The sequence below is a fragment of the Urtica dioica genome, chromosome 10, assembly GCF_054948205.1.
Source record: "Urtica dioica subsp. dioica isolate 48M chromosome 10, U.dioica_male_clone48M_v1_H2, whole genome shotgun sequence".
NCBI classification, from domain to species: domain Eukaryota; kingdom Viridiplantae; phylum Streptophyta; class Magnoliopsida; order Rosales; family Urticaceae; genus Urtica; species Urtica dioica.
Genome location: NC_142765.1, coordinates 1,357,021 through 1,384,206, shown reverse-complemented (window position 1 = coordinate 1,384,206; position 27,186 = coordinate 1,357,021). Strand labels below are relative to the sequence as shown.

Sequence of the window (27,186 nt, the reverse complement as noted above, 5' to 3'; positions counted from 1 at the left end):
TTGTTTCCAGTTTAAGACAAGTATGGTTTGTTTAATGTGTGTTTGAAACTTCAGTCTATGTTTGAGACTCGTTTGGTGTGTTTTATTTAATGTATGTTTGAAACTTGATGTTATATGTTTAAGACTAGTTTGGTTTGTTTTATTGATTGTAGAAATTTTAATTGAATGATCATTTTTAGTTGGAGAACAGGTTAAATATTGGAAAAAAGTGAATGATTAGGTCGTAGAGTGCTTCTTCGCCGCGGCTAGGTACCTTTATCGCCGCGGCGTGACTATTCTAGCCGCGGCACCGTATAGTCCCCGCGGCGGCGAGTGCTCTACGCCGCGGCTAAAATATTACGTCGCCGCGGCGAGATTTTGTTTTTTTTTTTTATACCGAGAGTCTGTGTTTTTTAAGAACTTGTCTCGCCGCGGCGAGGTGATATTCCCGCCGCGGCTTACTAACCTCGCCGCGGCATGGACTATACGTTGCCGCGGCGAGGTTTCTACAACGCTTGTTTAAGCGTTGTAGAAAGGTTGTCGCCGCGGCAGGAGTTGTATACTGCCGCGGCGAGATTTTGTTTTTTTTATACCGAGAGTCTGTGTTTTTTAAGAACTTGTCTCGCCGCGGCGAGGTGATATTCTCGCCGCGGGGTACTAACCTCCCCGCGGCATGGACTATACGTTGCCGCGGCGAGGTTTCTACAACGCTTGTTTAAGCGTTGTAGAAAGGTTGTCGCCGCGGCAGGAGTTGTACACTGCCGCGGCGAGATTTTGTTTTTTTTTTATATCGAGAGTCAGTGTATTTTAAGAACTTGTCTCGCCGCGGCGACGTGATATTCCCGCCGCGGCGTACTAACCTCGCCGCGGCATGGGTTATACGTTGCCGCGGCGAGGTTTCTACAACGCTTGTTTAAGCGTTGTAGAAAGTTTGTCGCCGCGGCAGGAGTTGTACACTGCCGCGGCGAGATTTTCCTGCCGCGGCGAGAGTTATACTCAGCCGCGGCGATGTCGGAGAAATGTAATTTTAATGTAAATGACATTGTATAGAGAAATTTTGAATGAAAAATAACGTTGTCCACAGGAGAATAACATAAAATCCAAAATGAAAATACATTATCTAAATGTTCAATATCAAACAAAAATAGGATCTATATCCTTACGAAGTAGATGTGAAACATCGTCATCATCAAAATCATCAATCTCTTGATCAATTGGCGGTAATCCTGATGTGAACGGAGGAATGCTAGACATGTCTTCGTCTTCTTCTTCGTTACCGTTTCTCGCTTTCATATGAACCACTAACGATAACTCAGGATTAGATGGATCCGAAACATAAAACACTTGACTTGCTTGCGAAGCCAAAATAAATGAATCATTCTCGTAGCCAATCCGTCTAAAGTCGACAATTGTAACTCCTTCATTATCAACTTTAACGTGATTATTGTCTGCCCATTCGCACTTGAATAATGCGACTCGCAACCCGCAATAATCAAGTTCCCAAATATCTTCAATATATCAGTAATAGTTCATAAAAGCATGTTTTGGATTCTTATCTTTTGCCGACGAAACATGTAAAGCTTCGGCAAACAATGTAACACCACTATTTTGTACGGGATGCTTGTTGTCTCGTTCTCTTGTGTAAAATGTAAAACCATTAACAGACCAAGCAGTGTACCTTGTAACCATTGAGGAAGGCCCGCCAGATAGTTTACTCAACGTAGATGAATGTCCTGCCTCTTTAAATAAGCGTTTTCCAAGCCAGTTTTGAAACAAACGGTTGTGCTCTTCTTGCAACCATCTTTGATTTCTACCCTTCTTTGGATTATTCACTCTCAACTCATTCAAATGAATATCCACAAATGGCGTGACCTCGGAAACGTTGTGTAGCACATGGAGACTTGCTTGCTCCCATTCTTTTCGGTTGACGATCGAATAAGTACCTATAATGAAACAAATACTTAAAAATAATGTTCATATATAATTTAAATAAACAAATAAAGTGTTAAAAAAATACATGTAGATAGAGCTTTTGAATCAAAATTGGTGTTCTTGGGTAACCCAATTTCGTCTGTTTTAGCTAAATACTCAGAACAAAACTCAACCGACTCTTCTGCTATGTAATTTTCAACTATGCTTCCTTCCGGCCTATTGTAGTTCTTCACGTAGCTTTTCAACACTTTCATATAACGTTCGATTGGATACATCCACCGTAAAAACACGGGCCCTCCTAATTTCACTTCATGTATCAAGTGGACGGTTAAGTGGATTATTATGTCGAAAAACGAAGGTGGAAAGAACTTTTCAAGCAAGCACAGAGTTTTCACTAATTCTGACTGCATTAAATCCAATCGAGTTGGATCGATGACCTTCGAGCAAATCGAGTTAATGAATACACATATCTTTGATATTGCGAATCTCACATCTTTTGGCCCAATTCCTCGCAAAGCAAGAGGCAACATTTGTTGTAGCAGCACATGACAGTCGTGCGTCTTCATTCCAATAAGTCTCAAATCTTTCAAAGACACGAACCTCTTATAGTTTGACGAATGACCTTCGGGGACTTTAATAGAAGCAAACCAGTTACACAATTTCTTTTTCTCCTTTCGATCTAGAGTGTACTTTGCCGGTGGTAATTTTGTTTTTTTCCCACCCCCCTCCTCGAGATGCAAAATGCTTCTTATATTCATCCCTTTGAGATCCAATAGAGATTGTATTCCGTCTTTCGATTTATTTGGATCATCAAGAAGTGTACCAATAAGCGATTCGCAAACATTTTTCTCGATGTGCATAACATCCAGACAATGCCGGACGTAGTGTGTCTTCCAATAAAGAAGGTCGTAGAAAATCGATTTCTTCTTCCAAGGATTCTCTTTGAACGATTCTTTACTACTAGCACTCCGCTTTCTTTTCCCAAGCACTTCATTGACGTTTTTAACCATCTCATAGACATCTTCACCAGACAAAATTCTAGGAGGGGGTCGTTCTTCTGAATTTCCATCAAATGCTTGTTTCAATCTTCTATACGAGTGATCTCTTGGTAAGACTCTTCTATGACCCAGAAAAACAGTTTTCTTACCATGCTTCAAACGGATGGAATATGTGTCTTTCATGCAAATCGGACAACCAATCGAGCATTTCACATATCCTGACAAGTTTCCATAGGCCGGAAAATCGTTAATAGTCCACATTAACATTGCCCTTAAGTTGAACGAATCTCCACGGTAAGCGTCTTTAACTTCCATCCCTTTCTCTCATAACATCTTCAAATCATCGACCAACGGTGCCAAATAGACATCAATATCATTTCCTGGTGGATTCGGTCCTGAAATCAAAAGCGTTAACATCAAGAACTTTCTCTTCATACATAGCTTTGGAGGGAGATTGTAGTTCACAAGTATAACCGGTCAAACACTGTATTTACTGCTCATCATGCTGAACGGGTTCATTCCATCAGAAGCTAGACCAAGGCGCAAATTTCGAGTATCAACACTGAAATTCTTATACTCTAAATCGGATGATTTCCACTGTGTAGCATCAGCAGGATGTCTCAACATACCATCATCGATACGCTTTTCGGAGTGCCAAACCATGTTCTTCGCGTGTTTGACACTATTAAACATTCGACGAAACCGCGGCATTGGAGGAATGTACCATATGTTGGAATCGATCTAGGGTTTAAGAAAAAGTTTAACGCTTCGTTAAGCGGCGGAATTTTAAAAATTTTCTTTTTAAGTAAAACTAGTTTTTACTAACCTAGACAAGAGCATATGCATGTAAATAAAAACTAATATGAGCTATTAAAGTTACTAACCTTTCTTGAAGCTTGAACCTTGTAGAAGCTTTTGGAAAGTTGCAACGCTCGTCTCCCCTCGCAGCACGTCTCTCTTTCTTTCCTCGGCACCTCGAGCAACCACGAAAGTTTCTATCACTAAATCACTCGAAAAGAAGGAATTAGTGAGTGGGCACTTTTAAACACTACGACTTGAGAACGAGTCTCGAAGTCGCAGAGCTAAAGACTAGGTCGAGTGAGGACCTAGGTGCCAAGACAAGAGAAAACCGAAAATAAACTAGAGAGAGAGAGAAGAGGACTTCGGCCAAGTTCTAGAGAGAGAGTCTCTCAAATCTCTTAAACTTGGATGAATGAATTGTGAGGAAATGGGGCTCCTATTTATAGGAGAGGTCTCACCTTCAATAAGGTAGTTTCCTCTTCTATAGAATATCACATATTCATGAGCAAAAATCCTTCATTTCCCATTCCATGTTGGGCGCCCAAGGCTGCCTCCTAGAGGCTAGGATTTGTTTCCTTTTTTGTTCCTTGGCTTTCCCTTTTCTCACTTGGCCGAATTTCCTACAAGCATGTGTGGGAAATTTGTTTCCTCTTTTTCTTTTGGCAAGTACCTAAATACATTTATGCACAAAATAAACTCTCTTTCCTTGGGTATTATGGGCGCCCATTTCACTTCTAGAAGGAGCTTCTAGAAGCTTCTTCATTTATTCATGAGAACATGAAAAAGGCCCATTAAGAGTTTTCAATAAAATTTTTATGAAATGAAATTAATTCACAAGGCCCAATGATCAAGTCATGGCCGAGTGAAACATGTCATAAAATGACCTTGTCAAAAAATTTATTGACATTCATTTCATCCTTTGTCTCAAAAGACAAAAATACCCTTTTAACTATTTTCGTTCTTGTTTTGGCTTAGCTTCCAGTTTAACTATTCCTATCGATGTGATTCGTGACAGTGACCTCATGGACCCAAATGAACAAAGCTTTAGCTAAACACTTGGACTCAAAAGTTCACAAACCTTTTCCAAGTTTAGCTTAATGCCAACTGACTCCACTAAAGAGCTGACACTGAAAATCTCTCGGTTCAAATGAATTTATTTTCTACTCATGAATTCGACCTAATTATGATGAGCGGATCCACTGAATATTATCTATGTTTACCCTTCATGAATGTCATCAGCTAGTCGGGATTTACTAAATTACCATTTTACCCTTCTAGCTGTTATTTCCTCAACTCCTTTGTCGCTTGTGAATAAGTTAGAAACAATGTATTGACGAGGAGCTAACAAGTCACATTGTTTCATCCAAAAGAGTCAGGACTCAATTTGGACACTGGCCAGTTCATTTATTCACACTCCAAGGAACAAAGCATGAGGTGACATACATTGCATTTCAGCAATCTTGTACATGAATTCCATATCTATGAGAACTTCACAAAGTTACTCATGACAGACTCACAACTTAGTACTTCACCAATAGGCCTTGTTCGGAATCACATAGTGAGTCCGAACTTTGACTTTCTCAAATGAGAATACTAAGGTGTGAAATGGCATGTCTCATTTCAGGATTAAGGTAAGCATGATGCAATTCATACATAGTGACTTCGAGACATAAGAGGTTAAATGGTTTGTTCTTATCTTGTCTCTAGAAGTGCACTGGTCAATTCAGTACCTTCGGAAGATACCTAGAAGAACTATAGAGTTCCTAACTCTCAATGCCTCATAACCAGACATCATAGATTCTTCTAACAATCATACTGAGGTCAATAGTCCTTTGACCCTAAGATTGCGAATATATCGTTTTAAGCAAACTACGAAGAGTTTGTTCATGCAAATCTACATTTGTCTCTTCGTAAGTTGTTAAGTTTGTTTATGGACTAAAAGACTAGGGTTTTATCATAAAGCTTCAAACAAAGAAAGATTGAATGAACGTTTCAACTTTTTATTAATGAATAAGCAATTACAAGCAAGAGTCTTCGTAAGACTATATGATATCAAATGTACGTAAATAGACACTACTACTCTTCTTGTGGGCACCATTGACAACAAACTCCCACTTGACTCAAAGAAGATGTGAGTAGTCCTACATGCCTAATCCCTCACGATGTTGGTCGAAGACCTTGTTCGCTAGGGCCTTGGTGAATGGATCTTCCAGAGATCTACTTCACCTCCACGTCTCCGCGTTGCGCGATCTCTCGAATCAAATGGTATTTCCTCTCAATATGTTTAGAGCGCTTATGGCCTCTAGGTTCCTTTGAGTTAGCGACAGCCCCACTATTATCACAATAAAGGGTCATGGGCTCGTCGACGTTTGGAACAACTTCCAAATACTTAAGGAACTTTCTAAGCCATACAGCCTCTTTGGATGCTTCACAAGCAGCCACATATTCTGCTTCCATTGTGGAGTCAGCAATGCAAGATTGCTTAATACTTCTCCACACAACAGCTCCACCATTAAGGATGAACACAGATCCCGAAGTGGATTTCCTGGAATCCTTATCCGCTTGAAAATCGGAGTCGGTATATCCCGTCATAGTCAGGTCAGTACCTGAGTATGTAAGCATCAAGTTCCTAGTTCTTCGAAGATACTTAAGAACATGCTTAACAGCAATCCAGTGCTCGGGTCCAGGGTTTGATTGGAAACGGCTAACTACGCCAACGGCGAAACAGATGTCAGGTCTAGTGCAAAGCATAGCATACATAAGGCTTCCTACGGCAGAGGCGTAAGGAATTTTCCTCATGTCTTCAATCTCTTGTGCAGTCTTGGGAGACTGGTCCTTAGAGAGTGAAACTCCATGCCTAAAGGGTGTTTGACCCCTCTTGCAGTCTTGCATCGAGAAGCGATCCATCACCTTATCAATATAAGATGCTTGAGAGAGCGACAGGGTCCGGTTTTTCCTATCTCAAAAGATTTGGATCCCCAGAATGTACGCGGCTTCTCCTAGATCCTTCATGTCGAATTGCTTTGCTAGCCAGACCTTAACCTCAGATAACTTACCCACGTCATTACCAATGAGTAGTATATCATCGACATATAGTACCAGAAACACAACTTTGCCTTCGTGTATTAACTTGTAAACACAAGGCTCATCTATTGACTGTTCAAAGCCGAAGCTCTTTACAGTTTCATCGAATCTAATATTCCATGACCTAGATGCTTGCTTTAGTCCATAAATGGATTTAAGCAACTCACAAACCTTGGTCTCTTGACCTTTATCCACGAAACCGTCTGGTTGAGCCATGTAAATGCGCTCGTCAAGATTGCCATTCAGAAAGGCTGTCTTGACATCCATTTGCCAGATCTCATAGTCGAGAGCTGTTGCTATGGATAGGAGTATGCGGATGGATTTAAGCATCGCGACTGGCGAGAAGGTTTCTTCATAGTCAATCCCTTCTTGATGGGTATAACCCTTCGCCACAAGTCGTGCTTTGAACGTCTTGACGTTCCCATCAGGACCCCTTTTCTTCTTGTATATCCACTTACACCTTACGGGTTTAATCCCTTCAGGAAGGTCTACAAGTTTCCAGACTTTGTTGACATACATCGAGTGCATTTCAACTTTCATGGCGTCAAGCCAAAGGTTTGATTCAGAACAAGCCATCGCTTGGCTATAGGAAACAGGGTCATCCATGTCGGAGACGGCTACAAGAGAGTCTCCATAAGACATGTACCTGTCAGGCTTTTGAGTAGCCCTCCCACTACGTCTAAGTACTACTTGACGAGATTCTGACGAGTTAGGTTGTGTTTCAGTTGGGGTAAGAACAGTTCTTACAGATGAGGTAGAAGCTTCCTCACCCAACTTTTCTTCAAGCACAATTTTGCTTCTAGGTTTTGCATCATTCATAAAGTCCTCCTCGAGGAAACGAGCATTCGTGCTAACGAAAGTCTTATCGTCCTCGGGACTATAGAAAATGAAACCTTTGGTTTCCTTTGGATATCCTACAAACATGCACAATTCTGACCTACTAGCCAACTTGCTAGTCTTTTGCCTTAGCACATGTGCAGGGCAACCCCAAATTCGGATGTGGCCCAAACTTACTTTACGGCCAGTCCATCTTTCATAAGGAGTACCAGGAACCGTCTTGGACGGAACTTGGTTCAGAATGTAGGCGGCTGTTTCGAGGGCATATCCCCAAAAGGAAAGCGGGAGTGATGAGTAACTCATCATTGATCTAACCATCTCCATAAGAGTTCGGTTTCTTCTCTCTGACACTCCGTTTTGTTGAGGTGTGCCAGGTGCGGTAAGCTGAGAAGCAATACCTTCTTCTTTAAGAAAGTCATCGAACTCTCCAGACATATACTCACCACCTCGATCAGATCGAAGGGTTTTGATCACTTTGCCAGTTTGCTTTTCCACTAAAGCCCTAAAGACCTTAAATACGTTAAAGGTCTCGGATTTGTGTTTGAGCAAATAGAAAAACCCATATCGTGAGTAATCATCAGTGAAGGTAACGAAGTATTCGTATCCTCCACGTGCCTGTTGGCTGAGCGGACCACATACATCAGAATGTATTAGTTCCAGCAACTCAGTGGCTCTTCGACCTTTATCAGAGAAAGGTCGCTTAGTCATTTTTCCTTCTATGCAGGATTCACAAGTAGGTAGTGAACCTATTGCAGAGGCTTGGAGTGGACCATCCCTCACAAGTCTCTTAATCCTTTCTAGACTGATATGACCAAGTCTTAAGTGCCATAGGTGTGTTGATTTTGTTAGATCGGAGGATTCAGAAAGTTTGATCCTCTTTGGCTCCCTAATTAGATCGTTATCTATTTCGGTGTCTAAAAGAGAAGGTTGAGTGGGATAGATGTAGAAAAGAGCATTCTTCATACATGCATCAGTGACAAAAGAATTATCAGGAAACGAAATACGAATTCCATTCTTAATGAACTTTAAACAATAATCTTGCTCAAGAAGACGAGCAACGGATATTAAGTTTTTCCCAAAGGTAGGAACAAAATAAACATTATTCAAGTTTAAAGTGTGATCTTCAAAAGACAGCATCACGGATCCCACAGCCTTCGCAGACACCAGGCTCCCATCACCCCATTTGAAACAGAACTCGCCTTCCTCTAAGCTTTTGGTTTTCTTGAAACCATTCAAGGAACAACAAATATGGTTAGTAGCAGCGGAGTCAAGAATCCATGTTGATACATTATCAGCTACTAAGCATGCTTCGGTAACTAGTACAATACTATGTTCCTTTGCTTTGAGATAGGCATGACGGTTCTTTTTATCGGCCTTGTAAGGTCTCTTCACAGTTCCAGAGGCGGAGGCTTTTGCTCAGTAGCATGTGCCTCTCCTTGATTCCTCTTTCTCTTAGTGAGACCTACAACAGTGTGAAGTTCCTCCATAAGCTTGGTAACAGTGTACTCTAGCTTGTTAATGGAGTAGTTCATCTTGGAGGTATCAAGAGATGCGGGGAGAGTTTCTAAGATCATATCTACGATATTCTTCCCATCAATCTCAGATCCTAGGATTTCCATTTTATTCAGAAAACTAATGATCAGTATCATGAAGTCTCCAACAGGAGTCCTAGCCTGCATATGACAGTTCATAAACTGTCGGACTGCTTGTAGCCTTGTTTGACGCCTTTGCCCTCCAAACATCTCAAGAAGATTGTAGAGCATGTCAGCGGCAGTCTCGAAGTCACGATGTTGCTCTTTCAGCATATTGTTCATAGATGCCAAGATATAGCACCTCACAATCTCATCGGATCGAAGCCAGGCTGCTAAGGCGTCATTGTCCTCTTGAGTTGAATCATCATTCGTCAGAGGAGGACACGGGGTGGTGAGTACCCATTTGTGCTTGTTAACGGTAGGTATTATGTCGAGGTTACGTTTCGAGTCTACGTAGTTTTCGTTTTCGAGTTTGATCGAGGAAAGAAAGATTGAGAGATGTTTGAGAGACATATTGCCTATATAAGTTGAAACAAGTTTATGATTAGTCTTTGGTTTAGGATTTAAGTTTCATTAAGACTTTTGTAAAATCCAAAGGTGTTATAAACCAAACGATAATTTACTCCCTCAAGAGAAGGCCGCAAAAAATCTCCTTTTATAAGTAAATGACACATCATTAATGCTAAGCCAAGATGTCAGTACATCATTTTGACTAGCCACCTTGTAAATTGGTTTGATCACTCACATCCTTTCGCAGAGCCTTAAGGAAGGATACTAGGGATTGAGCCTAAGTGTGCAACCAACCACTTAGTCCAAAAGATCAGCTTTGAAAAACAATCCCCCAAGGGGAGGCCTTGCCATCATTGCATCACTCTCGGACGTAGCTCATTGAGCAATGATCGAAGCAATAACGCCTTGGAGTACTCACATTTAAGTGAGGGTCGCAAGAGCGGCTCTTAGTCCCACGTTATTGCATCTTTCACTAGTGTTGGGGATCGCGGGTTACAAACAACGAATATAACCCTCCCACTTAGTTTTTGGAGTTGGTTCATCGACTCTTTTAAGTTCGGAAACAGATTTGCTAGTTAGAGAGCGACAGAGCGGACAACTAGAAGAGAATCCTAGATCGACATGTTCAGAGCAGTATTAGTGCATAAAGGCACAAGGGACATACTCGATCTTTTCCTATTTTCTATTTCGGGAAAGTGCGTGAGGGAAGTGTGAACTTCAACTCACTCGAACACTTGAAAGTTTGAGATTACACATCTTTTTATTTTTCGGTTTTGTCTACAAAGAGACCTCCCACTCAAAATTTCAAGAGCATATAGATTTTGAACATATGTGATATAGATATAGTTTTGAAAACATTTTGAAAACTTATTTGATTTGGATGACAAAATATTTTCAAGTTTGAAAGTGAAAACGGTTTTTCAAAATTCAAACTAGTTTTGTAAAAATTCAATTTCAATTAATCTTTCAAAAATCAAGACTTTTAATCTTTACACATCATGTTTATAATCATATGAAAAACATTTTTGCTCAAGAAAATTTTCTCATTAGAGTTCTATAACTCATGGTAGTGGGGTTTGAAAATCCGGATTTCTAAAAAACTGGAGTTTCAGACAGCCGCGCACCTCGGAGTAAAATCGCCATATCTGGCGGCTCCGATGTCCTTTTCAGCCGAAACCGATGGCATTGGACAGAGGACAGACAGAGCTTTAATTTGATTGAAGAATCATTAAATTTCGATTTCTGAGCAGAGAGTTATGCCGCTTTTAATGCGGGTTTACATTCCAGCTCGAAGAAAAAGAAATAAATTAAAGCTTCGTCCTTTTAGGTGCGAAAAAGAATCGAGTGTAACGGAACGTTTTAAGATGTTGTTTAAGCTTTCATTTGTGTTTTATTAGCAGGGTAATAACATAGAATAAAAGAAATAACAACATGCATAAAACGATTCAAGTAAATAAACGAAACTAGCAAGAAAATAAAACTAGTCACAAAATTTACTCGAAAAATCTCAAACCTTTAAAACACGTTTTTCAATATAAAAAATTAAAAACTTTTAGAACTGATTCTAATGTGTTTTAACATCATCCCAAACTCATAGAAAATCAACATGGTTTTTAATTTAAAGGCATGAGCAATAAATTAAAAAAAAATCTAAGATTACAATTCTAACTTGTCACAAAATTAGTAAACTTTCGAAAACGATTTTCAAGCTCATAATTTTTAAAAACATGCACATGCATTCCTTTGACCATAGCTCTGATACCATTTGTTGGAATCGATCTAGGGTTTAAGAAAAAGTTTAACGCTTCGTTAAGCGGCGGAATTTTAAAAATTTTCTTTTTAAGTAAAACTAGTTTTTACTAACCTAGACAAGAGCATATGCATGTAAATAAAAACTAATATGAGCTATTAAAGTTACTAACCTTTCTTGAAGCTTGAACCTTGTAGAAGCTTTTGGAAAGTTGCAACGCTCGTCTCCCCTCGCAGCACGTCTCTCTTTCTTTCCTCGGCACCTCGAGCAACCACGAAAGTTTCTATCACTAAATCACTCGAAAAGAAGGAATTAGTGAGTGGGCACTTTTAAACACTACGACTTGAGAACGAGTCTCGAAGTCGCAGAGCTAAAGACTAGGTCGAGTGAGGACCTAGGTGCCAAGACAAGAGAAAACCGAAAATAAACTAGAGAGAGAGAGAAGAGGACTTCGGCCAAGTTCTAGAGAGAGAGTCTCTCAAATCTCTTAAACTTGGATGAATGAATTGTGAGGAAATGGGGCTCCTATTTATAGGAGAGGTCTCACCTTCAATAAGGTAGTTTCCTCTTCTATAGAATATCACATATTCATGAGCAAAAATCCTTCATTTCCCATTCCATGTTGGGCGCCCAAGGCTGCCTCCTAGAGGCTAGGATTTGTTTCCTTTTTTGTTCCTTGGCTTTCCCTTTTCTCACTTGGCCGAATTTCCTACAAGCATGTGTGGGAAATTTGTTTCCTCTTTTTCTTTTGGCAAGTACCTAAATACATTTATGCACAAAATAAACTCTCTTTCCTTGGGTATTATGGGCGCCCATTTCACTTCTAGAAGGAGCTTCTAGAAGCTTCTTCATTTATTCATGAGAACATGAAAAAGGCCCATTAAGAGTTTTCAATAAAATTCTTATGAAATGAAATTAATTCACAAGGCCCAATGATCAAGTCATGGCCGAGTGAAACATGTCATAAAATGACCTTGTCAAAAAATTTATTGACATTCATTTCATCCTTTGTCTCAAAAGACAAAAATACCCTTTTAACTATTTTCGTTCTTGTTTTGGCTTAGCTTCCAGTTTAACTATTCCTATCGATGTGATTCGTGACAGTGACCTCATGGACCCAAATGAACAAAGCTTTAGCTAAACACTTGGACTCAAAAGTTCACAAACCTTTTCCAAGTTTAGCTTAATGCCAACTGACTCCACTAAAGAGCTGACACTGAAAATCTCTCGGTTCAAATGAATTTATTTTCTACTCATGAATTCGACCTAATTATGATGAGCGGATCCACTGAATATTATCTATGTTTACCCTTCATGAATGTCATCAGCTAGTCGGGATTTACTAAATTACCATTTTACCCTTCTAGCTGTTATTTCCTCAACTCCTTTGTCGCTTGTGAATAAGTTAGAAACAATGTATTGACGAGGAGCTAACAAGTCACATTGTTTCATCCAAAAGAGTCAGGACTCAATTTGGACACTGGCCAGTTCATTTATTCACACTCCAAGGAACAAAGCATGAGGTGACATACATTGCATTTCAGCAATCTTGTACATGAATTCCATATCTATGAGAACTTCACAAAGTTACTCATGACAGACTCACAACTTAGTACTTCACCAATAGGCCTTGTTCGGAATCACATAGTGAGTCCGAACTTTGACTTTCTCAAATGAGAATACTAAGGTGTGAAATGGCATGTCTCATTTCAGGATTAAGGTAAGCATGATGCAATTCATACATAGTGACTTCGAGACATAAGAGGTTAAATGGTTTGTTCTTATCTTGTCTCTAGAAGTGCACTGGTCAATTCAGTACCTTCGGAAGATACCTAGAAGAACTATAGAGTTCCTAACTCTCAATGCCTCATAACCAGACATCATAGATTCTTCTAACAATCATACTGAGGTCAATAGTCCTTTGACCCTAAGATTGCGAATATATCGTTTTAAGCAAACTACGAAGAGTTTGTTCATGCAAATCTACATTTGTCTCTTCGTAAGTTGTTAAGTTTGTTTATGGACTAAAAGACTAGGGTTTTATCATAAAGCTTCAAACAAAGAAAGATTGAATGAACGTTTCAACTTTTTATTAATGAATAAGCAATTACAAGCAAGAGTCTTCGTAAGACTATATGATATCAAATGTACGTAAATAGACACTACTACTCTTCTTGTGGGCACCATTGACAACACCATAACGACTGAAATATATTTAACGAAAATCAATAATAAATAATGAATATGAGCTACATGTATTTCCTAATCAAGTGATGAAAATGTACGTACCTTAACTGGAACTCCTTTAACCCCGTTACATGGAATTTTACCCTTCTTCCACCGTGACTCTTTGCACGTCGGACATTCATCTAGATCTTCATACTCGTGTCTATATAAAACACAATCATTTGGGCACGCATGGAATTTCTCGTACTTCATGCATAATGTACCCAAAGTCTTCTTTGCTTCATACATACTTAAAAGGTACTTTATTATCTTTCGGAAATGCTTCTTTCAGTGTTTCCAACAATAGAGTAAAAGTAGTGTTTGTCTAACCCCCCGACGCCTTCAAATGAAATAATGTAACTAAAAATGACAACTTCGAATAGCTTGTACACCCTTCATATAATGGTGTCTCCGCATCATTCATCATGGACTCAAACAAATCAGGTCGCTCAACAAAATCGTCCTCCAAATCGTTCATCATTCCGCACATATCATCAATATCATCTTCAACATCATCCTCATTTGCCGTAGAACAAAAAACCTCACCATGGTAGAACCATCTTTGATACGAGGTCATTATTCCATATGCAAACAAATGAGTCCGAACGACATCAATCGAAAAAATGTCTATGATTTCCACAATTAATACAAGGACAACGAATAGATTTCACATCTACCATGTTCTCTCTAGCAAAATCACAAAACTCATGTACACATTTCCGATATATCTCATTCAATCTATTCTCCCACATCCACTTTCTCATCTTCATAGAAAAACCCTAATTATACAAAAAATTGCCCATTCTAATTAATAAACTATCAAGAGAACAACAATTGGAACAAGTTAAAGAAGAACTTACAAGATTTGAATGTGTAGATGAGACTAGTAAACGAGGACGCTGTAGAATGAAACGAAACGTACTGGAAATCTTTTTTCGAGTGAGGTTTTGAGAGTTCAAAGTGAAAAAGACGAGAAATGAGAATTTATATCACCAATCTCGTGTCACTCGCCGCGGCGAAGTTTATACTTCGCCGCGGCGAGGACATTCTACAACGCTTCCATAAGCGTTGTAGAATATCCTCGCCGCGGCAAAAAACTGAGGTAGCCGCGGCGACAAAATCACGCCGCGGCGAGGTACAATTTCGCCGCGGCGAGTTTATCATGCCGCGGCGAAAATTGTAAATCGCCACGGCGAGTTTATCATGCCGCGGCGAGGTACACATCTCGCCGCGGCAGGAGTCATGCGCCGCGGCGGGAACACGTCGTCGCCGCGGCGAGAATCTTACCGAGAGCACCATGTTTCAGACATATAGTCTCGCCGCGGCATCATACATTTTACGCCGCGGCGAAAGAGAATTCGCCGCAGCGAGGATTCTACAACGCTTAACTAAGCGTTGTAGAAGAGGTACGCTGCGGTGAGATTTGTAAATCGCTGCGGCGAGGACATCTAGGGTTATCCTCGCCGCGGCGATGCACATTTTCGCCGCAGCGAGAATTTGGTTTCGCCGCGGCGAGGCTCCTACAACGCTTATTCTAAGCGTTGTAGAAGCATCTCGCCACGGCGAGAAATATACCTCGCCGCGGCGAGATCCTACAACGCTTAGAATAAGCGTTGTAGGAGCGTTTTAAAATCTGAAAATTTCAATTTTTAATAACTACCCGCCCATTTCATATTCTATACTTAGCGTTTTTTTTCAATTTTCCCTCATTCTCATTCATATTCTACTTCATTCTTCTCATCTCTCTCTCCACTCATCTCTCTCGCCGCCCCGCCCCTCTCTCGCCGCCACTCTCTAACCTTGCTGCGCGCCGTCCGACCCTCACTCATCTCTCTCGGCCCCTCTCTCTCTCTCCGTCCCTCACCTCGCTGAGCCCCCGCGCCCCCGCCCTGCGCGCTCTCTCTCTCTCTCCGACCCTCACATCACTCATCTCTCTCGGCGCCCCCGCCCCCTCCCTCACCTCGCCGCGCACCCACGCCGCCCTCCGGCCCTCACATTGCCACGCGCCCACCCTTGCGCCCTCCGGTCTCACCTCGCCGCGCGCCCACCCTTGCGCCCTCCGGCCCTCACCTCGCCGCCTTCGACCATTACCTCTCCGGCCCTCATCTCACCACCTTCTCTTCGCCGCCCTTGTGCTCGTCCAACTCCGGGTAATGTTTTTGAACATTTTTACATGGACTTATTTAGTGTGAATTCGATATTGATTTGAAATTAGGAAGATATTGTATTGGATTTGAGTTTATTGAATTTAAGTTTGATATTGATTTGATTTGAGAAATATATTTGATATTAGATTGAGATTGATTGGAGTTGAGTTTATATTGGATTTTTATTACATTTGAGTTGAAATTTTGATTACATTTGAGTTGAAAATTGAAATTATGTTTTGAATTTTGTTTATTAGATTCAATGTCGTCCACTACTACTACATCTAGCGATAGTGGTAAAAGAAAAATTAGAAGACAACTAGCACTAAATTCTGATGAAAAAGGAAAAAGAAGAAACACTCTTATGAGTCGGGTTAATAAGGCCAAAACTCTAGGTAAAAAAATTCCGGTACAATTTGATGATAAGGGACAACCAATTGGTAAGGAGGGTGATGAGTTGTCGAGTTACTTTGGCGTGCTAGCTAGAGAATACGTTCCACTTTCGATGCGCGATTGGAGATCTAAAGAGAATAATCAAATTAAAGAACGGATTTGGAATGAAATGTTAGAAGGATTTACGATTCCTATTGAACAAAAGCACGATTGCCTTATGAGAGTCGGAGAAGCGGCAATGTTATTTCGTCATGAGTTATACAACGATCTACTCAAAGATATCATCAACGATCCAATCGTCTTAAAGAGACCGGCTTGTGTTTTGAAATTCTACACAAGTGTCACCGAAGAAGATTGGATAGCATTTGTTGAGTATAGACGAACCGAAGTGTTCAAACAAACATCGGAACATGGGAAAGCAAATACCGGAAAAAGTGTGTACAAATCTCGAACGGGCCGAAATGGATATCGAAAGCTTGATCAACAAAAGGTTAGGTTCATTTATTTTTTTTAGTTATTCCAAATTTGCCATTGTTTTTTAATTATTGTATAATTACTTCTTACTAGCACGAAGAAACGGGGGAATGGCCTACGAAAGAGGAACTTTGGATTGACTCGCGAATGAAAGATGTAGATAACTACAAGGATGAGAAAGACAAACTAATGGCAGAAAAAATCGTAAGTACTTTACATTTGTTATAACAATTAATCTTGTAATTTTATTTGAAAATAATTTTGTGTAGAAAACGTTATCACAACAAGAAACGCAAGGGACATGGGTGCCGGAATCGGGAAAGAGCATTTTGCAAGAAGCTTTGGGAACGTCGCGAGTTTGCGGTCAATCCAAACACACTTCGTGTTTCAAGTACTTTGTTTCCCAACACCGAACGAAGAATTAATTAGGATGCGTCGGGAGATGAGCGAGTTGAAATCTTTGGTGATGAAAGCCTTCGGTGGAAATGGTAGCATTAATGTCGGAGATGCTAATATCGAGTCGCCTAGTGTCGAGCGTGTGGAAGAGAATCTCAAGGACGAGGTTGTTGATGATGAAGAGATGGCAAACGTTGAAGAACACGTTAATGACGCGGTCTCTTTAGGTATGTTCATTATTTTTTTTTATCTATAAAGCTAAATATTTTGGTATTAAAATATTGATATATATTCGTGATTTGCTTAGAACACGACGATGTTGGCGATCGTCCGAAGATCGATCCTAACATCGTTGATGATCGTCCGAAGATCGATCATGTCGTTGTGGAAAAACCCTATAGTGTTCGTGCTAGTTGCTCATTGAATCCAACCACGCCGGTGACACCGAGTTCGGATGAAAGCGTCGAGTGTCTTCTTTTCATTGATGATGTTGTGAAAGGAGGCACAATTCATGTTGCAAATGGGCGATCGTACATGAATGGAGGCGTAGTTCACTTCTCACCTTTGGAGGAAGAAAATTTACGCGTGGCCATTTTGGGGGTTTTGATTAAAAAAGCAAAATTGCCAATTCCCACCGAAGAAGCTCAAACCATTGAAGATGCTATAGGCGGGTTTGTCTCGTGGCCGAAGAGACTCATAGAAATGAACACGGGAATAAAGAGTCGCGGTCCGATTGTCAAACAACTCTCAAAGCTCGGTTTTGAGAGTGAAGCTAGCATCAATGATGCTAAGAAGATTTCGTACAAGGTGATTAATCCCAAGTATCGATTGCTCGCTCAACATGCCAACAAAGTAATGTTACCGGAAGGGGATGTGATTATGGTCAATGTTAGTCCAAGTCTCGCGGCTATCCCGATTCCGGTGTCATTTGAAGACGTTTCCGATTTTTTGCAATACTTGGAAATTGGCGCGGGGAGCATAACGGTTTATATGGAGTAAGAGTTTTCTTTATATGCGTTTTTTAATATCAATATTCAATATTTAGTGTTTTGATCAACTAAATATTTGTTTGTCATAGCTATCTACGCTCGAGGCTAGAAAAGGCGAAGAAGACTCGAAACTATTGTTTTATAAATCCGAGCTTAAGTTCGTACATCGAAAATGACGACGAGGAGGCTTATTTGTCAAAACGAGTCAAGGACGTTGGAAACGTGGTACGACATTGCAAATTTGGTGAACTAGTTTTGATGCCGTATAACAAAGGTAATCATTGGATGCTCGTTGTCCTCGACCTTTGGAGAGATAGCGCTATGTTCTTTGACCCGTTGAGAAATAAAATCCCAATCGATTTAACTCGATTGATAAAAAGGTAATATTTTGATTTCTTAAATAATTTTTATTATAAATCGTTCTAGTGGTTTTTTCTCTTATAATCTCCGTGTTATATAGGGTTCTTGTTGATTTCAAGCTCGAGCATCAAAACGCCCATAGTAACGGGCAATCAACGTACATCAAGGCTTGGGACGCTCCGAGACAAACTAGAAACACGGAATGCGGGTATTTTGTGATTTCTTATATGTGTGATATAATCGTAGGAGGTGTAGGAAAATTAGAAAATAAGAAATCCTATACAAAGGAGGATTTAGAGAGAGTTAGGGAAGAATGGGTAAGTTATGTACAAACATTTATTAACTGTGATGATTAGCTAGTTTTTTTTTATTGAATTATGGATTGGTTGTAGATGTACATATTAGATTTTGAATGTTTTGAAGATGAAGATATTATTTTTTGGATTGAAGATTATTTTCAGGTGCCAGTTTTTTACAACGGGTTTCAGTACCGTGTAAAAACAGATTTTGGATTGAAAAAAAATGATTCTCGCCGCGGCGAACTATACTTCTCGCCCCGGCAAGTAATTCGAGCCCCGGCGAGAAATATTATTCGCCGCGGCGAGAAAAGATACCGAGAGCAGGCAAATTAGAAATCTTAGTCTCGCCGCGGCGAGTTTTTTTAAAAAAAATTCATTGCCTTTCTACAACGCATAATTATCCGTTGTAGAATCATGTCGCCGCGGCTAAGATATGACGTCGCCGCGGCGACGTATAATATTCGCCGCGGCGAGTTCATGCTACAACGGATATAATATCCGTGGTATAATAATCTCGCCGCGGCGAATATTATACGTCGCCGCAGCGGGGATTTTTTAATTATTTAAGAATTTCACAATGGATGTATACCGTTGTAGGAGGTTCCACAACGCTTAGATATCCGTTGTAGAAAGTTGGATTCTACAACGGATATTTAAGCGTTGTAGAAACCTCTTGGATTCTACAACGGATGTTTAAGCGTTGTAGAAACCTCTTGGATTCTACAACGGATATTTAAGCGTTGTAGAAGCTTCTACAACGCAGGATTCTACAACGCTTGACAAGCGTTGTAGAATCATTCCACAACTGTTTTTAAGCGTTGTAGAATCCTTGTTTTGTAGTAGTGTGTTCTTGTAAATAGGACATCATGCATGTTGCCCACGTGTTGTAGTTGTTGCTGTTGAGTTTCTTAATTCCTCCGACGACTTGGAGATCACCCATCATGTTGGCAGTACCTCGGTAATACCAAACAAGCTAGTTTTCGACACAAAGCTTGCAGAGTCACGGACTACTCACGGCACAAAGAAAACTCACACTAACAATCTCAAGAAATCGTTTCTGATGTGGAAGATTAGTCAAAGCCGCAGCCACAGAGCATACTAAGACTTTCAAGAGATCCGACAACCAAACTCACACCCAAACTCACAACCTCGCTCACAACCTCGCTCTGATACCGGATTGTTGAACACAACTCTTTTGTGGGAAACACTCACACTTTTTATTAAGACTACTCAAGAGAGATTACAAGACCAAGTGTTTAGGACTCACACTACAAAAACACTTTTGGGACTCTTTGAAGACACTTTTAGGAGACTACTACTCTTTTTGAAATTTTTGGATGGTAGACTTGGTGGAGGTAGATGGGTATTTATAGTAGAGGCCAAACAATGTAGACCACACATTTTTTATCTTCTAGAGAATTCCTAAAATGTCTAGATAACTAAACCATTCTAGGACATTCTTTACATGTCTAGAAATTCTACACAATTCTAACACTTCTACACTTATCTAAGAAACTTCTAGATGATGGGCTTATTCTCCAAGTGGGCTTATTAGTCTTCTTGACAATTGGGCTTTCACAATTGTTGGGCTTTAGAAATCTATTGGGCTATTGTTGATCCTTTAACATGCGATACTTGTACAATAACTTCAAAGCAAATCATAAGGGATTGGCATTAAAGATCATATTATGGGCAGCTGCTAAGAGCACAATTAGGCCAAGGTAATTTCAATACTAATGTATTATTTTTACAATATTTGTATGTGTGCTTAACTCTGTTATCTGAATAGGTTTGAGGCAGAATTGGAAAAAATGAAAAATTTGGACAACGATGCATGGAAGTGGCTTGTTGCCCTTGATCCAAAGCAATGGAGAGTCGATCACATTTTAGCGATGTTCCTACTTGTGACATACTTCTCAACAATTTGTGTGAGTTGTTTAATTCTGCAATTTTAGAAGCTCGTGACAAACCTATTATAACCCTTCTCGAGATGGTGAGGTGCTACATGATGAGGAGGATCGAGGCTAAGAGAAAAGAATTAAGTTGCTGGAAAACTAAAATCAACACATTGCATTGCGGATTATGGTGGTGATCTTGCTTTCCAAGTCAGAGGCATGTACGGGGACCAATACGTTGTAGACTTGAAGGAAAAGAAGTGTGCTTGCAACAAATGGGGTTTGTGTGGTATACCTTGCAAACATGCCATCCGCTTGTATTTTGCAGAGAGGACTGAATATATTCGACTTTGTGCATGATAGCCTGAGAAAGTCTACGCAAGAAAAAATCTATGAGCATGTCATAAGGCCTATCAATGGACCTGAATTGCGACATTAAGTCACTTCCTTCCTCGTGAATATGTGCAATAAAACGGTGAAACAATAAAATCATCTCATCTCGGAAGAAACTTTATGATATCGGAATAGTCCTTGGTCGAAAGCATGACCTTCTCGAAATCGCGAGCGACATCGGACATTCCGTGAGCCTCGAAGGCCCGAGCCATGGTGGCGAGCGTGACATGATCGGGGCAACACTCTCTCTCCCTCATCGCCAAGAAGCACCGGCACTATTGAAGAACGGCGTGTCGAGAGCCGCGTCTGAGTTCTGGGCTTGTCTCATCACCGAGTCGACCCGTTCGACCCGCCCGGCCCGCCCGAAGGCAGACACGAGGGACGAGTAGGTCACCGAGTTGGGCTTCACTCCTCGGTGCTTCATGGCATTGAAGTGGCTCTCCATCGAGTCCACGTCGCCGGCGCGCCCGAACGAGTCGACGACGGTGTTGAAAGTGACGATGTCGAGGCCGAAGAAACGGGACTCCATGAACGACACCACCGAGTTCATCTTCTCGAACATCCGAGCCCGCCCGAACGACTTTATCAGAATGTTGAACGTCTTCGTGTCCGGTTTGATCCCCATCACTCGAAATTCGCCGTGCCTATTAAATAGTATTGCTCGTAAAATTTAGTCACGGATTAGCTTCGAAACAATAGATAGAGAGTATATTCATCCTTACCATCTCTCCATCTCCTCGATCCGGCCGGCGTTCCCATACGCCCCGACGACAGAATTCATCGTGACGACGTCGGGACGACAAACGTTGCTCTCGATCATATCCTCGAGCGCGGACTCCATTTCCGCAAACATCCCGGCATTCCCGTACGCGTGGACGAGCGTGTTGTACGTCACGTCGTTCTTCTCGACGCCGCATACCGACATGTCGTCGAGCAACCGCGGGACGAGGTCGAGGCGCCGTTGGCGGCCGCACGACGCGACGAGGACCGAGTACGTGTAGACGTCGGGAGCACAACTGTCGTCGAAGACGCCGGATTTCATGTCGTCGAGTAGGGAGAAGGCGTCGTCGAGGAGGCCCGAGTTCGCGTAAGCGCTCACGAGTGCCGTGCAGACGTCGACGGCGGGTTTTAGGTTGTCGGAGGAGAGCATCGTTTCGAAGAGCTCGCGGGCCCTACGTCCTTGCTTGCATTTCAAAATGCAATTCATATTTTCCAAGGCTGTTATTTTCTATTCGACTTCCAAGTATGAGAAAGAATCAATAACATAAAAAAGGAGAGTTCGTGAGATGTGTAGAGAAGAAGAGAAACCTTGAGAGCTGTTTGCCATGAATTAGTCTTGATTGCGTCATCAAGAGCTCCCAAGACTGCCTTGGGCAACAATCTATTGTACTTTGTCGAATTCGCTTTCCTCTCTATGTTCAGAATCGCCGCTTCGGTCCGCAAGATCAGAGACAGCTCTTTGCTCTGCTGAGCCTTCGATCGTCCCTGACCTCCGTCGCTCCGCTTGGACGAGCCGCGGCAGAGAATCGGCGACTTGAAGAAGTACAGGCATTTTCGTTTCGGACTTTTATCAAACACTTGGTGGGTGTTAAACAAGCTCCAAACGACAAGCCCGACTTCGAGGCTGTTTCAATGACGCCAATCTCCATCCGACAATTGGTAGTTGGATAAGATTATTACTTTTTGTTTTATATTTTCCGTCTAAAAAAGAGAGAGTTTTCTTCGGCTACTTCTTGTATTGTGCTAATATTTTGGAATATTGGGCTTATACATGAATTGGACCTAAATCCATAGAATATCACTTCTTCCTTTTTGGAATAAATATAAACAACTTGCACTACCAAATTTTCGAACTTATTAAAAAAAAATTGTAAAAAAGTTAACCACATAAATTTGATTTTTTTAAAATAACGACGTTTTATAGTTTCAATTGAAAAACAGGTATTTTATTATATTTTTGGTCTTCAATATCCTTTAGATAAGTACGAGTTCGTTGCCCGCGCGTTGCCGCGGGTTGACTGTTTAGTATATTTTTAAAGAAAAATTGGGTGTTAATTTGATATGAAACATGATTATATTAATTATTTCGGGGAAAAAAATCTTCATGTTTTTATGACAATCTTATTCTATACATAATTGATATCATTGAATGTCAAATTCAAAATAATCTGATTTTTACATTGAAGAGATATGTGCATGATTTGATGCCTAAAAGATGTAACCCAATATGAGAATAATGGTAAAATTGCAGCAATTTTATATAATCTATCATTTTGCGTACATTAAAATTGTAGACGAAATACTGTACTTGGATTATAAACTAAAGCCAGAAGTCACTATACACATGTGACCCCGAGAAAATTTCGCTGCAATTATCCAAAATAAATTTATTCACAATTTAAAATTTCTATAAATAAATATTAAAAAGTACTTTTACCTGATGATATCTATTGTTTCCTTGATGTTATCGTATATATTGGGTGAACGATGGCCGTTACTGAAAAAAAAAGTTAACAATACTATTAACAAAAATAAAAGTATTTATATATTACATAAAATAATGATATTTGATATCGGAGTGGTCATCATCCGACTTCATTAATGGAGTGATTAAAGTGTCTCTAACACATTAACTATTTGATGCTGGTTAAAAGTCAATAATGATAAGAATAAATTTTACAGTGATGAGTGTCTTTGAAAATTATATAAATATTAAATACTTACCCCCTTACTCGATCGTAACATGATCAAGACTTCTAATCCATGAAACAATGAGGTCTTTGCTTACCTAACTTTTACAAACCTGTGTTTGACCATATTGTACAGTCGGTTTGGTCTTATTGATTTAATTGGTTTTGTCATTGTTTGTCATATTAAAATAATGGTATATGTAATCACGAATATAGATTTCATAAGAAACATAATGCATCTTTTGCTATTTTTATTATAGATAATTTCTTTATAAACAATGTTTTTTACATGATTCGGATATTTGTTCATAGATTCATGAATTAATACAAATAACGCTTTTGGTGATTTTACTCTTGACAAAGCTACGTATAATTGACCATGAGTGAAAATTTCATTTTCTATGTACAAACCAATTTTATCAAGAGATTGTCCTTGACTTTTGTTTATTGTCATTGCATATGAAATTTCAACAAGAAATTGTCTTCTTTTCAAAACAAAAGGCCATTTTGATTCATGTACCGTCATCTCTATTCTAGGGATATATACCTTTTCATTCTTATTATCAGAATTGATGATTTCTCCTTCAATTATTCTATTTGTTAATTGTGTGATTAGTAACCTGGTTCCATTACATAGTCCTAAAGATTGGTTTAGATTTCGTAATAGCATGATTGTCGTTCCTATTTTTAGAGTTAATTCATGTGGTGGTAGCCCATTAAAAGTTAGAGTATTTTAAAATTCCTCTGGATATATAAGATTTAGCTCGTCAATGTTTCCATGTGATGGTGATATTGTGTCACAACTATAATAAGTTCTTGAATCTGTAGGAATTAATGATAATATGTACTGATTTATTTGATCAACGGTACTATTTTTTGGGGCAACAATTGTGCGTTGTTTTAAATATTCAATATCTGTGAATTTAGTAAGCAAGTCGGTATATATCGAATGAGAAATTATTTCAATTGGGTTAGAATCATAATGTAGTATAAATCTTTCAGGTATTTGTATCCACGTGGCATCTTCATTTTTTGAATCTTTGATTCCTTCTATAGTACCATCTCCAATATTTAAAATCCATGTGGAAAAGTCTTTAATTTCCTCTTTCTGTTCTAAAGACATATTAGGTCGGTAGAGTCGCATTTTTTTTAATGTTAATATATCAAAATGTTTCCATAGATAAGAGTTAGTCTAAGTTGCATCAATTATATGTTCTTTAGACCCTGATGATATGATAGGTAAAATTTGACAGAAATCTCCACCTAATACTATGGTCATTCCTCCAAATGGTGTGTCATAATTATTTCTCAAATCTTGTAATGATTTGTCTATAGCTTCAAAACAATATTTGTTATTCATTGGCGCCTCATCCCATAGTATAAGTGATGTTTTTTCAATTAGTTTTGCCAACTGTGTCTGTTTTTTTATATAACAGGTAGAAAAATTATCTACAGATAAATGTATTTTAAATCTAGAATGTGTTGTTCTCCCATTTGGTAATAATAAAGATGCTATTCCATATGATGCAACAGCTAAAATAATTTGATTATTTGATCTCAATTTAGTAATTATAGTGATCCATAAATACGTTTTTCCGGTTCCTCCATGCCCAGAAATAAAAATAGTTTGTGGTTGTGATTTGTGATAGAACTCAAAATTTTCTCATAGATGACTTTTTGTTCATCATTTAACTGATCAACTAATTTCAAATTTTCTTCTATTAATTTATTTGTATCGCAGTTTAACTCATCTCTTAAAAATTTGTTATTTAAGTCATCAAGTAATGATTTTTTGGGAAGAGATAGATTATAGTTTGTCAAACTTGATGAATTCATATTCAAAAGTTTTTCTAATTCATACAATACATAATCATGCAATTCATGATCTGGTATACGAAAATGGTTATCGTTAAATAATTTGCGAATTTTAAATATGATATCATCTGTCATAAGTTTCCAATACTTATCGAACAACATTATTGGATCATTTACATTACAAAATAATAGAAGCAAAATAAATAGTTGTCTTAGTTGTGCTGATGTTGAGATAAATGCAGCTTCCATAAGTGAATCGTCCCAACTAATTTTGTAATTCCCCATTCGCGGATACATGTCTCGAGCTCCCTTCCAATAGTATCTCCTCTGTGGTTGGGAACAAGGAAAAAATTGACGATTCTCTTATGCAACTTCCAGTTGTCATCTATAAAGTGAGCGGTTACACACATATAGTTTAGATTCTGAATAGACCTCCATGTATCTGTAGTTAGAGACACTCTATACTTCTGCAAGATTGTCTTCATACTTTTTTTCTCTTCTAAATATGTTTGATACACATCTCTAGCCACTGTAACTCGAGAAACAAGAGCAAGTCTAGGCTGAATGGTGAAGCAAAATTGTTTGAAAAAACGATTCTCAATGTGCTTGAACGGTAACTCGGAACCAACTATGTACTCAACGCAAGCCCTCCTACCTTTTTCCTTGGTGAAGTTAGCCATAGTCAAATTACTAACCACGTCACCACTCTCATTTTTGTGTACCAAAACTGTTTGCTTTGGATCTTCTTTCTCTTGCCTTCCCGGAAATTTTTTACACCTTCCCATATGAGAATTCAAAGTGCTCGTACCATACTTCTTTCCATGACAAGCAAAGTCCTCTAGACAATAATTACAAATAGCCCTCAAACCATTTGAAGTTTTGACAAAATGGTTTCATACCTCGGATCTTCTTTTAGGCTTTCTCTTCCCCAAAATTGTTTGACTACTTTGACTGTTGTAGTTTCATCATTGATAGGTGCGTTAATCACGCGTAAAACTCCTATTTCCCGAACCAAAAACCGACGAGTTCTCAAGTATTTTAATGGTTTTTAGTAGGTTTTTGAGTAATTTCAGGTTCAGAGGAGCATTAGAGCGTCTTCAATCAATTTCGTGGAAAGATGATGGGATTCGGAGTCAAAATGGTCAAAATGGAGTAAAAAATGAGATGGGCAAGAAACTTGGCGACTACGCGCGCCGCGCGCCTTCCACCGCGCGCCGCGGGAAGACAGAATCCAAGACCACGCGCCGCGTGCCTCTAGTCGCGCGCCGCGCATACGGGAACACAAACCACGAAATCGCACAGAGTCTTATGCGCGGAGCGCGCATAACCTGGAGCTGAGTCCCGCGCCGCGCAACAACTACCGCGCGCCGCGCGCCTTCGGATTAGTGGAATAGGAAATTAACGATTTCTGAAGATTTTTGACCCTTGGATTGAATTGGAAGGCTCAGATCACTCCGAAAACACACATTCAGGGCTAAAAACACCTCTTGTAACCTAATTAATTCATTCTAGTTTTTTTTCTACTTTTGGCTACACTTTTTCTTTGAGAGCTTTTGTTTGGGAGCGAAGTTGAGTCGACGATCCGACGAACAAGCAACCGTGAACTCCCGTTTTTAATAGTTTTTCCTTCTTTCCCTTACTCTCTACTCCTCTAATTTTTCGTTAATTGATTATTTTATTCTTCCC

General features: G+C 39.7%; 1 protein-coding gene and 1 pseudogene across 1 annotated transcript; both read right to left on the bottom strand.

Moving 5' to 3' along the window:
• The window catches only part of LOC149382888 (uncharacterized), a 36,131-nt pseudogene extending 16,484 nt beyond the window's left edge, over window positions 1–19,647 (bottom strand).
• A 2,004-nt stretch (window positions 19,648–21,651) lies between these two features.
• LOC149382887 (pentatricopeptide repeat-containing protein At3g53170-like) lies at window positions 21,652–23,857 on the bottom strand. The gene is made up of 4 exons (XM_089628878.1): window positions 23,799–23,857; window positions 23,433–23,492; window positions 22,304–22,619; window positions 21,652–22,178 (listed from the first exon to the last, which is right to left on the bottom strand). The coding sequence occupies exons 1-4, from the start codon at window positions 23,855–23,857 to the stop codon at window positions 21,714–21,716; spliced, it is 900 nt and encodes a 299-aa protein (XP_089485004.1). The 3' UTR covers window positions 21,652–21,713.
• Between the last annotated feature and the right edge of the window lie 3,329 nt (window positions 23,858–27,186).